Source organism: Paralichthys olivaceus, chromosome 24 (assembly GCF_024713975.1).
Source record: "Paralichthys olivaceus isolate ysfri-2021 chromosome 24, ASM2471397v2, whole genome shotgun sequence".
In the NCBI taxonomy this organism is placed as follows: Eukaryota; Metazoa; Chordata; class Actinopteri; order Pleuronectiformes; family Paralichthyidae; genus Paralichthys; species Paralichthys olivaceus.
In genome coordinates, this window is record NC_091116.1 from 14,128,298 (window position 1) to 14,146,681 (window position 18,384).

At 48.6% G+C, this 18,384-nt stretch overlaps 1 protein-coding gene across 9 annotated transcripts in view; it reads left to right on the plus strand.

The window, feature by feature from the left end:
* agap1 (ArfGAP with GTPase domain, ankyrin repeat and PH domain 1) overlaps positions 1 to 18,384 on the plus strand; it is an 85,221-nt gene that overhangs the window by 1,835 nt on the left and 65,002 nt on the right. For 3 of the 9 annotated variants that reach the window (XM_069521247.1, XM_069521248.1, XM_069521249.1), the window contains exon 2: positions 271 to 448. In XM_069521247.1, the coding sequence (XP_069377348.1) occupies positions 286 to 448 (163 nt within the window). In that variant the 5' untranslated portion in view covers positions 271 to 285. Of the gene's footprint in view, positions 1 to 270; positions 449 to 16,197; positions 18,166 to 18,384 lie in introns of those variants that run through there. The other 6 variants (XM_069521240.1, XM_069521241.1, XM_069521242.1 and 3 more) reach the window with 2 other exon arrangements.

Here is an 18,384-nt window from a genome sequence, read left to right on the forward strand (position 1 = left end):
GGACATGTTATATTAATAATAATGATGGGACATGTCTCTGTTTATAGAGGAGGACATGTTATATTAATAATAATGATGGGACATGTCTCTGTTCATAGAGGAGGACATGTTGTATTGATAATAATCATGGGACATGTCTCACTTCACCAGGGTCCATAGAGAAAAAGCCTCATTTAGTGTTTCTCTGCTGTTTGTCCTCCTGGAGGTCAGAGCCTGTGATCGCTCCACTGACCTTCTTCTTCTTCTGTTTTGTTCCTGCGGGACGTCCAGACAGCAGCTGCAGTCATGAACTACCAGCAGCATCTCGCCAACTCGGCCGCCATCCGATCCGAGATCCAGAGGTTCGAGTCCGTCCACCCCAACATCTACTCCATCTACGAGCTGCTGGAGCGGGTGGAGGAGCCGCTGCTGCAGAACCAGATCCGGGAGCACGTCATCGCCATCGAAGGTGAGAACAGGGGGGGGGGGGGGGTGAATGTCCTCGCTGTGTGTTGGGTCTCTGTGGTGCCGTCATTGACGTGGAGGGTTCTGTAAAGTTCTCTCGAAGCAGGAGGAGTGTCTCCTCTGGACTGTGGTTCCCTTTTAGTTCATCTTCTTGTCTCTGAGCTTCCCCCTTCACAAAGTCCGCCCTCGAACCTCTGCAGAGCCTCGTTGTGTTTGTGAACAGTTGAGTTTCCTTCCAGATGTTTGTGTTTGGGCTGAAATGAATGTGGTTTGGTGTGAAGCAGCAGCAGCAGCAGCAGCAGCAGCAGCAGCAGCAGCAGCAGCAGCAGCGAGGACATCAGTCTGAGTGTTGTTCTGAACAGCAGCTCGGCAGCGATCACTCAGTGAACAATAGTCGGTGACTCGTCGTTCCTCTGCTCGTTTCTGTTTTCCCTGAGTTCTCTGGTGACTCACTCGCTGCTTTCATCCTGGAAATGACCCAAAACAGCAGCAGGGACGCTGTCGCCCCCGTCACTGCTGCTGCTGCTGCACATCTGGACATCGCTCAGCTTCACGTCATGTCCCACGACCTCTCAGCTGCACAGAGGGTTTGAGTCACCGTGTCAATACGTCGTCAGTTCTTCTGAGACAAACTTGAGCCACTTGTCCTCTCGGGCGATTTCTAAGACTCGGCCTATATTTTCAGAGCTGTGACTCACATCTGTCTCCCCCCCCCCCCCCCCACCGCGGGGCTCATTTGCATGTGAGGTGTGTTGGAGGATGGATGGAGGTCCTCCTGGCAGCCAGGTGACACTGACCCACTTTCTGTGAACAGGAAGCAGCCGTGCTTCGCTGCAGGGCGTCCTGCGCCCGCTGTGAACATCACTCAGCTTGTTTTCTCACAGCAGGACGCTCAGTTTAATTTTATTCATCTTTAACAAACAGGTTTGTGCTCGGAGCTTTTACACGCTCGCTGTGGGAAGACACACATAGTAACAGCACAAAGAACCACAGCTTTTATTTTGTGCCAGCAGGACGTTGTTGACGACGTTCTGGAGTTTTTCATTCAGATCATTTCCTCTTTAACGCAGTTTCTCGTTTATGTGATGGAACCAAATAATAATGTTGTGTCCGGATTGAGAAGAACTTCCTCTTCTGTGTCAGGAGCAGAAGATCGTCTTCCTCTGAGATTTCACCAGCGTTTGTTCAGTGCTCGTCTGTTTGAGTGTAAATAAACGTTGCGGTACATTTTGTCTGAGCTGGACGCTGCCAGGCTTTGTGAGGGGGCGTGTCAGACTCGCAGCTAAACATGCGATATGCAAATGTGTGTTTAGCTGGAATACGATGAGTTCAGGAGCTTCAGGGTCGAGTTGTCATCATGTGGACATGTTCACACGTGTTCAGCTCTGAAAGTCTAATTTTAGCTTTGTTAAATAATCCCATCATGAAATGAAGGAATAATTAATCTCCAGAGTCAGAAGTTCAATTTATAAATTTAGACCCAAGATGTTTCACTTCTATACTCTTCAAACCGGAGTAATTACTGAGCAGTAAAGAGCAGAAGTCTGATCAGTGTGACAGGAAACAGTAGTTTCAGTAGTTTCAATAGTTTCAGTAGTTTCAGTAGATTCAGTAGATTCAGTAGTTTCAGTAGTTCTCAGTAGTTTCAGTAGTTTCAGTAGATTCAGTAGTTTCAGTAGATTCAGTAGTTTCAGTAGTTTCAGTAGTTCTCAGTAGTTCTCAGTAGTTTCAGTAGATTCAGTAGTTTCAGTAGTTTCAGTAGTTCTCAGTAGTTCTCAGTAGTTTCAGTAGATTCAATAGTTTCAGTAGTTCTCAGTAGTTTCAGTAGTTCTCAGTAGTTCTCAGTAGATTCAGTAGTTTCAGTAGATTCAATAGTTTCAGTAGTTCTCAGTAGTTCTCAGTAGATTCAGTAGTTTCAGTAGATTCAATAGTTTCAATAGTTTCAGTAGTTTCAGTAGTTCTCAGTAGATTCAGTAGTTTCAGTAGATTCAATAGTTTCAGTAGTTCTCAGTAGTTCTCAGTAGATTCAGTAGTTTCAGTAGATTCAATAGTTTCAATAGTTTCAGTAGTTTCAGTAGTTCTCAGTAGATTCAGTAGTTTCAGTAGATTCAATAGTTTCAGTAGTTCTCAGTAGTTCTCAGTAGATTCAGTAGTTTCAGTAGTTTCAGTAGATTCAATAGTTTCAGTAGTTTCAGTAGTTTCAGTAGTTCTCAGTAGATTCAGTAGTTTCAGTAGTTCTCAGTAGATTCAGTAGTTTCAGTAGATTCAATAGTTTCAATAGTTTCAGTAGTTTCAGTAGTTCTCAGTAGATTCAGTAGTTTCAGTAGTTCTCAGTAGATTCAGTAGTTTCAGTAGTTCTCAGTAGTTTCAGTAGTTCTCAGTAGATTCAGTAGTTTCAGTAGTTTCGTTAGTTTCAGTAGTTTCAGTAGATTCAGTAGTTTCAGTAGTTCTCAGTAGTTTCAGTAGTTCTCAGTAGTTTCAGTAGTTTCAGTAGTTCTCAGTAGATTCAGTAGTTTCAGTAGTTCTTAGCAGATTCAGTAGTTCTCAGTAGTTTCAATAGTTTCAGTAGATTCAGTAGATTCAGTAGATTCAGTAGTTCTCAGTATTTTCAGTAGTTCTCAGTAGTTCTCAGTAGTTTCAGTAGTTTCAGTAGTTTAAGTAGTTCTCAGTAGATTCAGTAGTTCTCAGTAGTTTCAGTAGTTCTTAGTAGATCTCAGTAGATCCCAGGAGATCCCAGGTGGAGTAAACATTGAGCAGCTCTGCATGAACACGTCTCTGTTCGTCTCTTTTGTCTCCTGCTGCTTTTGTCTGATTGTAGTCGGTGCTGCCGGCGGTCAGTGAACGCACCATGTGACCCAGTTAGCCCTCACAGCCGTGTGTTTGTTCACCCTCCAGGCTCCGAGTATCCTCTCTCATTTGTCGGGATCGTACCCACATAATGTTTGTTCTCAGGTTTCAAACCGTTTGTGCCGACTCTGTCTTCAAGCAAGGCAGCGAGCCCGGTGCGTTTGGGGTTGAAGTCCCCGTGCGGCCACCTGTAGTAGAATAAACCTGAGTCGTCAGGGGACGGAACAAACACCGAGCAGAGATTTCCTAAGTCTCTAGAAGAGTCAGGGAGAGAACTGCGGCTCTGCCTTTGTTGACTTTCATGTTGAGTGTTTTTCTCTTTGCTGCTTGTGGCCAAGGGTCAGTGTTTGTGTCTGAATGAGTCAAAGACAAGCAGCTCCGGTCTCTGTTGTCTTCACAGACCTTCACAGATTCTACTGAACAGTTCACTGGAGGAAACAAGCAGAACGCTAACAAATGCAAATCAGAACTTTCTAGAATCCATCTTATCGTCTCCAGAAGATTTATTTCTTATCTGTGAATCTGACTCCACAGGAACTAGTTCTGTACTTAAAGCTGCACAAACGCTCTCGGAGTGAACCACAGCTCACGATCGATCTGCCTCCATGTTCCTGTCTGTGTCGTCATGGTTTCACGCTCACTGTGTTTTCACGTTTGGTTCAAACCGCTGCCGTCGACTCGCAGACGAGCGCAGATGTTTTCTGATCTGCTTCAGATTCCAGGAGGATGATGATGATGATGATGATGATGATTGTGAGGAGGAGTCACTTGTTTGTTTGTTGGTCACATGACGTCAGGGAGTGGTTATGTAACGTCCGAAGCAACAGTAAGAAGTGGTCACAGGGAAGCTTTTAAACGAGGCCTTGATCGTTACGTAAAGCCACCGCTGCCATTAGCACGCCACTCTGTCTTGAGGAATTAGGCTGAGATCTCTGCACCTTTTGTCCACAACCCCCCCACCCCCCACCCCCACCCTGCCGACTGCATCAGGACCGCAGACGAGATGTCCTCTCTGTGTAAAGTGGTCGTGTGCTCGTCGTATAGATGTTTGTTTTCCTGCAGGCCTGTTTTCATTCGGCCTAATGTACGAGGTGAAGCATGAGTCATCACCAGGCTCAAGTACAGGGAGGGGGGGGGGAGGGGGGCTCTGATACTGTTCCTCCGCATCAGCTCCACCGACACTGTGACTTTCAGCTTTATACGGTTTATATCGTCTTCTCCAGCTCATTTTCCAGTTTAAACCCTGAACTTCCTGCCGATCAATTCACAGCTCAACGACGTGTGCGTCCTGACTGGCTGCCTGTGACACGTGTGACACGTGTCGTGTCTGACGTGTTGACAGTAAAAGCAAATGAGAACGTTTAGAGACTCAACATTTACCAGAGTTCACAAAGAATGAATCTTTTTTTCTGATCCAGTCACTAATAGGTTTTGATTATTGGACAGACTGATGTTCAGATTCCTCTGATCCCAGTATTGGAGTGGTGCTGGAGGTCAGAGGTCAGCGTGTGGAGCTGCCCCTGCAGGTCAGCTGGAGGTCAGAGGTCGCTCAGTGCTGTTACAGGGATTATCTGCGCATCTCAGCGTTTCCTGCTTCGTCTGTATCCAGTTACATTCAGATCCAGATGTGACGATCAATAATCATTAATAATTAGGTTTGAGACGTTCGTGTTCCAGCGTCGTCTCATCGCTGTCGTCCTGCTCGCGCTGCGTTTGTCCACGGAATCAGATTAAGGAGAAAACGACAGGTTGGACGGACGCGCTCATCGATCGGCCTGCGGAGGAAGCAGGCGGGGGGGTAAATGTCAGAGATGTGATATGTCAGAGTGAGAGAGGTTCACTGTGTCACAGACGGATTTAAACGTATTAGAGACTCACACCAGCTGCTCCGCTTCCTGCAGCTGTTCACATCTGGCTGCTGAGAACCGTTGTTATTTCATTTACTTCACTGAATCCCTTCGTTTCATTAACGTCACGTTCATCAGTGTTTCCACCAAGAGGTTTCTGGGACGTGAACATCCCGGAGTGTTTTCACTTGTTGTAATTGGAGGTAAAAATACATGATGCAGGGATCTCTGGGTAAAATCTCCTGCGGGCCCCCGGGGTCCCATTAAGGAAATGTTATTAGCTGCTCCTCTGTCTGTGCGAGCGTGAAATCCAACGCCTGCAGGAGCGATGTTGTCCTGTGGAGCTTCAGGTGTGTCTCTGAGGACGTGGACGCTCAGAGGGCTTTGATCGCCTCCTCAGACTCAGTAGATTCCTGTCTTTGCTCTTTTGTGTCGTGAAGTGACAGATTGTCGATGTTGTCGTCTAATCTGTGTCGTCTCTGACGTCCTGCTGAGGCTCCGCTGTTTGGTTCTTATCCCCCCCCCCCACTGTGTACAAACCAGAGCCCAGATTAAAGATTACAACCTGCAGCCATGATACATGCAGTGAATCTGATCGGGTCCTCTCCCCTCACAGAAACACTGGGATGTCTCATTGTGTCTCAATAATGCAGAGCTCCAGGCTCTGCTGATAAATATGGCGTCTCGCTGCAGACGCAGTCCGTCCCGTCTGATCTGGACCGACCGCTTCGTCTCCACTTCCTGCACTGCACACGCTCAGGTCACAGTTCAGGGTGAATCACAACTGAGTGGACTCTGACTGTTTGGACGTCACACACGTGTGTCTCTGTTCACTGTTACACAAGCCACACACGCACACACGCACGCACACACACACACACACGCACACACACACACACACACACACACACACACACACACACACACACACACACACACACAGCACTGCTGTGATGTGTGAGAGCGTTCAGGGACAAGCTTGTGTCGGGTCCTCGTCCCTCAGCTCAGCAGAATGTTCTCTGTTCCGTCATTGGAGGTTCCGCAGGTAAACATGACACATGGACGTCACATGGTTAACATTCACTTTCCCATCATGCATCAGCAGTTGATCACCCAACACTGGCGCTCATTGTTGTGACTCGTCTCAAGGTTTCTTTTGTGTTCGTCTCTGACTCGTATCAGATCTGAAGGCCGGCAGCGTCTTTGTCGTCGTAGTGAAGTTGTTGGTTTCTTGTCGGCTGCGGAGGACAAACCTCTTCTTCATGTGACTGGTTAAAAGTAGAAACACCAGAGAGAGACGAGCTCAGAGGATGTAAGAGAAGACGCTTGTTAAACCTGCTCCTGTGTCTGATCCCTGCAGATTATTTACCTTCACTCATTGGTCTTTTCTCATGAGGTCACAGCCTCGCAGCTTCACGCCAAACGTCTCAAACTGAATCAGAGACGTCTGTGTCCCTAAGAGTCTGATGTGTCTCACACTCATGAAGACAGCGGCCGGTCTGGTGACATCTGAAGTTCACTCTTTGATCGTCTAACTGGCCTGAGCCGTTTACCTCATTACTGTTTACGTCCCAGCATCCTTCACTTTGAAGTTTTCACGTGTCGTGTTTGTGGACGTCTCGTAGTCTCGGCTCAGATTTCTGCTCAGAAAGTGAAAATGGACACTGTGGACGGTGAAACTGGACCCGACTGAGTCTGGTGAACGCTGTCATGGCAGCAACAGGGGAGCTGTCCCGAGTGTGTCTCTCGTGTCCTCTGATCAGCAGCTTCAGTGTGTTTGTAAAAATCCTCCTCCAGGTTAAAGTTTTTAGCCGCTCTTTGTTTCAGCTCGTCCACAAACTGAACTCATCAGTTCGAGTCCCTTCATGTGTTCACAGCTGATCTTGAGCTTCAGAGTCTGAAGGTGTGACGAGCCCTGAATGAAGACACGTCAGTTTCCTGTGTGTCCATGATCCAGAAGCTCAGACTTGGTCTCAGCAGCTGCAGCCCCCCCCCCCCAGCGTGTCTCTTTACTATGAGGGGAAGCTGCTGACACTGACCTGAGCAAAACAATAGCCCCGTCCAGCTCGGATCTCATGCAGGTATAAAAATAGTTTGCCGGCTCTGCAGCTTCCTGCTGCTCAACAATAGTCTCTCACGCTCTTTTTTTTTTTTTTTTAAGCAGAAAGACATTTTAAAACAAGACGAGTCGGACGATGATGAAGCTCAGACGAGATACGACATAGAACATGTTAGGCGCAGAGCCAGAGCGTGTGTGGAGGAGGAGGAGGATGTGGGGGAGGGAGCGTCATGTCTCTAACTCCCTGAGGAGGCTGATGTCACTTCCTGCCTCATCGATCTGCTCACAGAGGACCGGACGTCTGAAGCTGGGATTCTTGATTCTGTTCTTCATCGAGCTCCGTTCGTGCTGCGTGTTTCTGCGGCGAGCAGCAGATGCTCATCGGCCCCTCAAGGCCTCGTTCACCGATTAATGATTCAGTGACTAATTCATGTGACTCCACTAATTAGAGCAGCTCCCTGTGTGAGGGACGGGACGCTTGTTTCATACCAGGGTTCACGTCCCTGTGACCAAACCCTCCTTCATCAACTCTGCTTGAACAGGTTGTTCCACACGTTTAATCCCAAACTCCGAGATCAGAGGTGGAAGATGAACGAACCTGAGCTGAACACAAGAGAAGGTCCTGAAGAGGAAGCTCGTCTCCTCTCAGCGGTGGAGACATTCAAAGCTTTATTAGCAGCTGACAGAACAAGACAGAGGACACCAGACGCACTCAGACACGATGAGACGTCACTTCTCTGAGGTCGTAAACCTGAAGACAGAGAGAGAGAGTAGTTTTGTCTCCCATCTGTCCCTCACTCAGAAAATCAATCCTCCCCTCTTGTCCTCAGAGGTCTCAGGTCACCATCTGTGAGGAGGAGGCTCCCAGCTCCTTCTGTGTTTCAGTGTTTTCACATTCGCTCTTGTTTTGGTGAAACACTTGATTGATGCAGCAGCGGTGTGTTCCTCCCCGTCGCTCCTCTCACGTCCTGACGGAACACACAACCTGCTGGTGATGTATCTGACCTCTGACCTCTGTGTGCCGCATCATAAACAATCACACCAGGACGCTGTTATGTCCTGCTCCTTTGTTAAGTGTGTCATCGCACACGTCCACATCAAGACTTTACAAAAACACAATAACACGTTGATCTGTTCACATGTTCAACTTCAACCTTTAGTCCACTTTCCCACGAAATCCGTCTGCTCCTGTTTGTCCCTCCTCTCTGAAGACGCGTCCTCGTCTCCACACAGTGTCAGATGAATGTCTGGCTCTGCTGCAGAGGAGTGATACAGAGTGTCCCGCTCTGGGGACAGCGTGTCCACAGCGGCCGCTCATGTTAAGTAAGGGATTACTCCTCTGCCTCAGCTGTAGTTACAGAGCAGCGCTGACCCCCGCCGGATCGGAGGGCCTCGTTTTTTGGCAGCTGGACAGAGTCACTGGCACGAGAAACACAGTTAATGCTGTAAGCTGTTTACACTCGACACACACGCACACCCTCACACACACACACACACTCACACACTCACACACACACACACACACACACACGTTGTCATGCAGCCGTGTGACGAGAACACAGATGGAAGAAGATTGACTTCAACTCGTTTACACAAATAATCAGAAATCAATCCTCTGTCACCTGCTCACGTGTGGATGAGCCTGTGTGTGTCTGTCTGTGTGTTGTCATGGCTCCGGGTCAGGCTGCAGGATAATTAAGCCCAGAGGAAGTGATCTGGCTCTGGACGCTCGGTACCATCTGCCTCCTGCACCAGACCCAGGTCAAGCACAAAGATCCTGTTTGATAAGAGGAGTCACTCCTGGTGAAAGCTGGCTCACCTCCCCGTCTCTGCAGGAAGTGAGCCGCACACGTCAGCAGACACCGGGTGTCTCTCCTGAATGAATGAGTTTCTCGTGGTCCACGTCGTGTCACTGTCAGTCGGAGTCGAACTGGTGTCGCTGTTGTTTGTCTTTGACCTTTGACCCCTCTCCTCCTGGTGCTGGTGATGTCAGTGACGGGAGTTTGCTCGGCCGGTGGCTGTGGGTTTAAAAACCTCTCTCCTCGTCTTTTCTTCTCCTCAGAACTGTCGTCTTGTTTTAGCAGAGTTTGAAAAGTCCTCGTCTGTTTGTGTGAGGGTGGAATCGAGCCTTGTCTCAGATTATGTGAAATGTAAATGAGTTTGGTGCCGAGGGTTTGTTGTCGTCCGCCTGAGGAGGTTGTGTTTCCAAACAAAGCTGTTGTGTTTGAGTGGACGGAGAAGGAAATGAAAGACAGCGAAGACGACGATGGAGGAGGACGAGGTTTAAAACTGAATCAGGCACAATGTGAGGAGAAGAGGACAGAGAGGAGAGAAGGAAAGGAAGCAAGAGAAGGTTAGAGGAAGCATGGGAAGGAGAGGAAAGTTGATCCCTCCAGTGGCGCCTCCATCAACAAAGCATTGTGGGAGAAAAATAAGGCTTCTGTGAAGCGCAGCTTGTGTGGGAAGCCCCGAATTCCTCCAGAAGTCAAGAGGGAAAACAACAAGTGACGACGGGTCCACAGCAGAGCGTCCAGAGCGTCCAGAGCGTCCAGAGCGTCCAGAGCGTCCAGAGCGTCCAGAGCGTGAATTACTGGGATGTTCTCAGGATTAGTTTAATTCTCAGCCTTTAGTCCGTTTGGTTGATTTTAAAATTCTGCTCTTCTTTGGTTCACTAAGTTCTAAAAATGAAGTGGTGCCTTGTTATTTCTGTAAAAAGTAAAATGAAGACGATAAACTGGAAAAAAAAGTTTAACTAATAAACTTAACGACGAATATTTGTTTTTCCTAAAAGAAGAAATAATGATGACATGGTGATTTTTAGAAATTCAACAATAAGAGCGTGTGTGTGGAGGTCAAAGGTCAGGCTCAGATTTATTCTCCCGCAGACACAAAGGGTTTCTGTCTCTTCGGGACGAACATCAGGAGGAACATCTGTACGGTTCAGTGTGAGTCACACAGACTCTGGATTCTTCTCCTCATTACTGCTGAGCTATTTCAGGAAACCTCTCCTCTGTCTTTAACGTGACGCTGAGCAGCGACACAAAGGGATTCTGGGGAGAGCTGCGGAGTTCTACAGTTCACGATTTATATTCAGACCTCTGACATTTCAGAGAGTGTTTTCAAGTATTTGAGGAAATGGTTTGTTTTCATTGTTCTCATTAATTTACAGAACATCATCGACAGGAACATGTTTGGTGTGTGAACCAGTTGTTGTTGCACTCGATTGATCGTGTAGAGGATCCACACGGTGCGTTGGCCTGGTTCATACTGTGTGTGTGTGTGTGTGTGTGTGTGTGTGTGTGTGTGTGTGTGTGTGTGTGTGTGTGTGTGTGTGTGTGTGTGTGTGTGTGTGTGTTCCTCTCAAGGTCACATTCTCTCCTCAGAGATGAACTCTCTGGGGATGAAGGGGAACGATACACCAGTCTGGCCTCAGTGTCTCTGATTGATGACACACACACACACACACACACACACACACACACACACACACACACACACACACACACACACACACACACACACACACACTCTGAGGTGAAGTGAGGATCTTCACTTTCACACTGTTCAGTATTAACTCAGTGTTATTCTGTGGACACCAGCGCTCTCTGCAGGCCGGACCATGAACTGATTTATGTCTGAAAACCTGGTGTTTCTCCTCCATCGGTGAAACAATGTTTTTAACTTTATATTCTTTATTCTTTATATTCACTTGAGTTTTAAGTTCTTTCTCGTAAATAATAAAAAAATAACTTGACACAAACTGAACTTTTTATTTTAAAAAACCTCACAATTGTTAATTATCAATGATCATTAATGACAAATCATCCGAAAGAATCCAACATATTTATATATGTTTGTATTTGTATAAAGTTACATGTGACATCACTCAGGTTGTGTACTGCTCAGTGCTCTACAGCAGGTGGCAGCACGGAGCTGTGGGGTTTTCTGTATGGAAGGAATTCTGGGAATTGTGTGTGTGTGTGTGTGTGTGTGTGTGTGTGTTTTTCAGAATAAGAGCGAGGTTCATCTAAATCTTTATTTAATTTGTTCTTGTTTTTAATACTTTTTCTTTTTTACTGAACCTTTGGTTTGATTGTATTTGAGTTTTTCTTTAAAAACATTTTAGTTTCATCTCATGATCAAATATAATTCAGACGATGAAGAAGATAATCTGTGTCCACGTCTCACAGGAGGTTCGGTCATCGGTGACTCAGCGTTGTGTGAATGTTGCTCTGACAGTTTCTCAGTTGATCCGTCTCATGGTGTTAATGTGGATCAATCACAGTCATTAGACTTCACACACACACACACACACACACACACACACACACACACACACACGGGACTCTTCACAGTCTCTGAATAATTAATGTCTCCCTCTCTTCTCTCTCTAATGACGTCTCCAGGGAATATCTTGTGTTTGTGTGCGTGTGTGTATGTGTGTGTTCTGTGTGTGCATACATATGTTACCCCCCCCCCGTCACACACACACACTCTTATGGGTTAGATCTGCTGTGATTGGTCGTGCCGGCTTTGATCAACTCTCCTCCCTCCTCACCCCTCCTCACCCCTCGTCCTCAGACCTCCTCCTGCTCCTCACTTCCTGGACTCCCACCAATCGGCTTCCTCGCTTTAACGCGCCGCTACTTCAGAAAAGCATCTGTCCTATTGTAGCCGGGGATTAAAATACAACAGGGAATCTGGACATCAGCTGTCTCCTCTACCTCCCACCTACACACTCAGAAGTGTGTGTGTGTGTGTGTCTGTGTCTGTGTGTGTGTGTGTGTGTGTGTGTGTGAAGAAATTCATGAATTCACAATCAGCTGTTCTCCATCTGTGCTGCAGCAGAGATGAAGGACAATAAAATAAGAAAGTCCTTATTATTATATTATCCAGTGAAATCCTCACGTTCATGTAAACAGACAGTTTCTGGATTTTAAATCAAAGCTGATGAAGAAAAAAGAGTTTAAACACAAACACAAGTGATTCTTCTGAATGTTCTGATGAATGAACTCAGAGTGAAGGTTCAACTAATTCTTTCTGTTCAATGTAAAAGTGTTATTTTACACTTCAGTGTTGTTTCTGTTTCACTCATGACTCTGGTTAGTCTGGTCTCACACACACACACACACACACACACACACACAAACACACACACCGACCCATCACGTGCCAAGCCAGCCGTGCAAGCCCCCAACCAGTCACCATGGCAACAGCCCTGAGTCTGGAACACAGGGTGGGGCAGGGCATCTTCCTTTCCTTTCTCCATCTTTCCTTCCCTTCCTCGTCTGTCCTCTCCTTTCCTTCTCTCGTCTGTCCTTCTCCTCAGTTGTATCTCCTCCTGTGTGTACACACACTCACAATAACACACAGACAGTTGACCTTCAAGTGTTAATGTGGATAAGTGTGTGTGTGTGAGTGTGTGTCTTTGTTACTCGTACACACAGACACACACACACTTTGCCTGTTGAACGTGAATAAACACACACGATCCAGGTGTCTGTACGTGTTGTGTTCACGTGTTCTCGGCCTCTAACGGACACGCTGGTTTTTATCTGATCACATGATTGGTCCATGGTGTTTTGGATGTGGAGGTCTCTTGTGGTTACGGAGTGTGTTAGCTTAGCATTAGCATGAAGGAAACTGAAGTGTGTGCACATTTTGTATTCTCCACCTTTCATGGAGTCGTGTGTGTGTGTTGTGTACACACACACACACACACACACACACACACACACACACACACACAGTTCTGTTAGAAGTGCTGTGCAGCATGTGTCTGCAGCATTTCTATGAGGTTTTGTTGTGTGTGTGTGTGTGTGTGTGTTTGTGTGTGTGTGCGTGTGCGTTTCTCCTCCTGCCAGCAGGGGGCTTCATTACTCCCCCCACCCCACCATCCCACTCCTCAGCCCTCTGCTAACTGACCCATTTTCACTGTCTCCAGGGGGGAGAGAGAGTCGTACCTCCTCCTGCTCCCTCGCTCTTTGGTGCAGAAAATACACTCAGCAGTAAGAGGGAGATGAGGTGTGTGTGTGATTGTGTGTGTGTGTGAGTGTGTGTGTGCGTGTGTGTGTGTGTGTGAGAGTGTGTGTGTGTCATGTTTGATTAAAACGCTCCCCGCTGGGTGTTTTCTAAAGTCGACTGTGGCTCCTGCTTAACCTGTTGTGCAGGTTAAAGTGTGTGTGTGTGTGTGTGTGTGTGTGTGTCTGTGTGTGTGTGTGTGTGTTATTTAAATCATCTCTAACCTGTTAAATTATAGACTGAGAGTCTGCTCTGGATAATTTGAATTTCTCTAAACCAATTACAATGGTTCTGGGCGGAGCTAAGTCCAGGATTCAGTATATTATGGGGGGGGGTCACTGATGAGTCTGCTCTGATGAGACGATAGAAGACGTTTGTGTGCTGGTCCAGGATCAGACCTGACGTTCGTCATTAGAGTAATAATCCTAGCTATAATAATATAAACTGAGACTTCCTGTCGCTCGTGTTGAGCTGGTTTCTTCTTCTCTGCCTCCTCCGGCTCAGCAACAATATGAATTCACTTCTGTTTTCTTTGGAGTTAAATTATTCAGTATTGTCGGTGAGCGTTAAATATTCCATCGTCCGTCCTCTCGTCTCTATCTCTCGGTCTTGTCCGTCTCAGGTTGTTGGGCGTCCCCCTGCCGGCTGCTGTTGACCTCATTTAACCTCCTGGTTATTTTTTTTTTAACTGATCTCCATTTCAAATCTGCAGCTGCTCTCAGTCTCAACATCGTCTCAGTGATGGTGTGATGAGGTTGGTCCTCTCTCTGTGAGGATGACGGGGGGGGGGGTGAAGAGCTGCAGGCTGCAGGTCCTGATAACAACCTCAGTGTCTCCGGAGACCTGCGGACCTGTGTGCTCGCTCCATTCACTCCTCCTCCAGGGTTTCAGTCCATTCACACCTCATCATGAAGCATGTGGCCGTTAGCAGTCAGCGTCGTCATCCTCTCAGCCTCGGTTCCTTCTTCCTGTGATGTCATTTCCTGGAGGAAATGCTTCATTTCTGTCAAATCTGTACAACCTCAGAAATCCAACATGTATTTTCATGAATGGTTTTTGAGATATGAACACTTTCCTCACATTCTCTGGAGACGCTTTGCACATGTGAGTAAACGTTTTGAGGTCGTGACGAGGCCTCGACTCTCTGCTGCAAAAAGAATGAATGTTCTAAACAAAGTTTTTATTCTAGATCCATTTTACGAAGGACAAGGACTCCGTGTCTTTGTCTTCAAGCTCTGGCTATTGAGTTTCTGTCCTCGGGTCTTGTGAAGTTGATAAAATGAACCTTCCTCTTGTCGATAATCCGTCTCCAGTGTGAGTTGGTGTGATGATGTAGTTTTGACTCTGAGAGTCAGCATCAGATCCAGGGTCAGGATTCGTGTCTGTTTCACTGCAGTTCTGTTGGTGGATTCTGTTTCTGACAGATCAGAGATCATTAACCAGTCTCATGAGTTCACCTCCTCACTCTGAACAAGCGGCCGGTGGAATCATCTCACACGTTGGACAACAGGATCAGACTCATCTCAACATCTCTGAAGTCACAGCACCGTCTCAGATCATTTCAAATGATTAGTGAGTTCAAGTTCAAACATCTTTGATCTGAAATGGGTGTAAAGTGAATTTCCAGATTCAGCTCAGTGGTTTATATTATTCATGCTCATCCTCGTCTTCCTCGTCTTCCTCGTTATCAGTGACAAACTCTTCAGTCGCTGTAACATCACACACAAGAAGCGACAACACCACGATATCTGCACTGGATGAAAGAGTCGAGGTGCGTTTGATGTCGCGGCGGCTGTGCAGCAGGCGTTGGCGTCGACTTAACCATCTCCACGTGGAGTTAGCCCCCCCCCCCCCCATCTCTTTCTCTATCTCTGACCGGCTTCTCTAACGTGTTGCTGTCGTCAGGTGGGATGTTGTGAGGGTGTGTGTTGCACACGCAGCTGCAGGAGGAGAAGTGTGTGTGCAGGAGCGAGGTGGAAAGAGAAAGTCGCTGTCGGCTTCTTCTCTAATCTTGATTAATCCCAGTAATAATCCAGGAGGGGGGAGGGGCGTAATCTTCCCCCTCTCACCCCTCCTCAGAGATGGAGGGAGAGAGAGAGAGAGAGAGAGAGTGGACGAAACGTCTCCACTTGAGAGTCCCACCAGAGACGACGCTAACGTGTGTGAGGTGGACGGTTTATCACTACCCATCATGCCTTTCTGCACGTCAGGACAACCGACTCAGTGTTAACATCTAAACAGTCAAATATATTCTGTGTGTGTGTGTGTGTGTGTGTGTGTGTGTGTGTGTGTGTTGGTTTAAAGAGCTTGACAGGCAGAGCTGAGGCTCCTCCTCCTCCTGTAGGTCCCAGTGCAGACTGTAAGACATGAAGTGGACTTTTCTCTGGACGTCAACATTCTGATGAGGAGGAGACGGAGGATTGCTCAGCAGTATTTCTGATGATCACTCACTTATCGATTGAAGGACAAATACTTTGAAGTGTAAAGTTTCCCGTGACAAAGTCAAACCCTGAGTCATCACATCATGAACTGAAAATGTCCAGAGACACTGACTCAGACATTTGTCCTCATTTACATGTGAGGGACATGTAGGGACTTCAGGACAGGACTGCAAACATCTGCAGTGATTCATTAAACAGCAGTAGAGTAGTTATAAAGCGTCTTGAGAGTTTATGTAAAGACACATGGAGGATCGGTGCAGGTGGACGGTCATGTGACATGTGTGTTGTGGTGCCTTAGCGTGGACGGAGGACTCGAAACATATATGACTGATATAGAGCTTTTTAAAATCCTGTTCCTCCTGTGAGTGTTTGAAACTCTGAACCCTGAGTCAAGTATTTATTCTCTCCTTGTGTTTGAAATATATTTTTAGTAAATATAATGGAATGATCTGTGTGTAGCTCCAGAGCCAGGTCCAACCTTTCATGGACTCCACTCCGTGTTTTCCCATCGTCCCCTGCTCCTGTGTGTGTGTGTGCGTGTGTTTCAGTGTGTGTGTGTGTGTGTGTGTGTGTTCGGAGCTGTGGACCGGGGGAATGGGACCGTGTCTGCGGAGCTTTGTGCGTGTGTGTGCGGGCAGAGAGCAGAGATACTGGGGCAGACGTGTGGAGGACAGACCCGGAGCCTCCTCTTCTCAGCCAGCGACACTTGAGTGCAGCTGAAGCCGCAGTGAGGTGGAGGTTCCCGGCGCACTGCTGCGCCGCGCCGCGGGGGATGTGCGCACACAATGGGAGACGACGCGCTGGCACCGTCCGGGACTCGACAACAACGTTCACCCGCGGGTTGTGCGCAATGGAGACCGGAGCTGGATCCTGAGCTGCCCGCCGGACAGGACGGGTCCCGCTGCTGAGGACTCCCTCTGTCCGCCTGCAGGAGTGTTTTTACTCCGGTGCAGAGGCTGCTGTGAGCCGGGGACAGGAGCGGAGGAGCCGCCTGCTCCGAGTGCCTGCTGCCGGTTCGATTCCGCTGGGACGAACCCGGAATGTATTTCCTGCGTCAAAGTGCTGTTTGCACATCTGGATCAGAGGGAAGTCCATGTTTGGAGTCGAACCAGTGTTGGAAACGTCTTCAGCCACAGCAGAGCTTCTCTTCTTAATGTGATGAAGGTCTCACTCGCAGGAACTTCAGCATCTTCTCAGTGTCTCTCAGGAAAGTGGATCTGTGATTAAACACCTTCAGTCGGTGTTCTTTGCTGCAGACTCTTCAGAGGGAGGAGGAGGAGGAGGAGGAGTATGTACCTCCTGGACAGTAACTGCACTGACAGGATGGACAGGGGCACGCCTCAGAGGAAGACCGTGTACCGCATCTCCCTCACCCTGGTGAAGAGGGAGAGTCTGGACGACGAGGATGGAGAGCAGGACCCCCGAAGAGCGGAGAACCCCAAGGTGGGCGCCTTCCGCCGGGAGGGCTCGGTGGAGGTCCAGCGCGGCGGCCTGCTGGAGCAGCTGAAGGAGGTGGAGGACGAGAACGACGACTTGTCCTCGTCACACAGATACATGAGGAACTTCAGGACGTTCAGCACCGGGCAGCTGGAGCTGGGGAGGATGAAAATGTCCAGGAAACAGAACGAGCTGAAGGAAAAGGCCACCAGCCCGTTAGCAGAGCAGAGCAGAGCGACCCCCGAGAGCATCTCAGCTCAGGGTGCAGAGGACGCTCCCAGGGAGGACAGGCGGCAGGAAGCAGAGGATTCAGAGGCGATTTCCTCTGAACCTCCTCAAACAGAGGCTGCGCTGGAGAACGGCAGCGATCAGAAGAAGAAGAGGCTCCTGAAAGCAAAGAGCGTGGAGGAGAGGAGCTCTGACGCTGCTCTGAACGGCGATGAGATGTCTCACTCCAAGAGTAACGGGAAACCAGCGAAAGTAACTTCTCCTGAGACCCCCCCTCCGAAGAGACCACCCGGACTCCTGCGTCGCAGCTTCAGCTTCAGGCACTGGACGGGCGGCGAGCTGCTGCGTCTGCGGGCGCTCTCCAAAGACAAACACCACAGCAGCTCCGGTTGCATCACCCGTGACGCGGGGCCTGAAGGCGGTGAGGTGACCCCAGAGGCTGCCGCTGTGCCGCCACCTTCTCGCCACAACGACCTCACCAGAGAGAAGAGCAGGACCCTGGAGGTCGGAGCCGTCCTGAACAAGACGGACTCCATGACGGAGCTGAGCCGCTGGGAGAGAGCTCGCGGCAACAAGAACCGAACGCTGGACAACAGCGACCTGCAGCGTCTGGCGGCCGAGAAGGACGCACCAGGAGGGGGGTTCCTGCTGCGGGGCGGAGGCGGTCGCTCCAGTGAGAGGCGTCTGGTTCGCTTCTTCAGCGGGATCTTCTCCAGGAGGGACGGGGCGTCCACTTCCACGCCGGTGGGAAGCCCCAGCACCAACCGGTCCCTGCGGCGGAGCAGGAGGGCGGCGCTGTCTCAGTCCAGTACGGAGAGCATGAACGGAGGAAGCACTGACGGTAAAAACACGTCTGACCTCTGTGTTCGTCTGTCAGCTGGAGGGTTTGACCATGTTTCATTCACAGGAAATGATGAGTTGATTGGTTCTGAACGACTCAAGCTCGTGACGTGTCAGTTTGGCGCCTCGTCATCTCTGTGAGTTTGCTTCCTCGGGTGGTTTCACTTTTAGAGACGTGAACGTTGCTTCCTCCACCCTAATTATCTTCTGACCCCCGAGG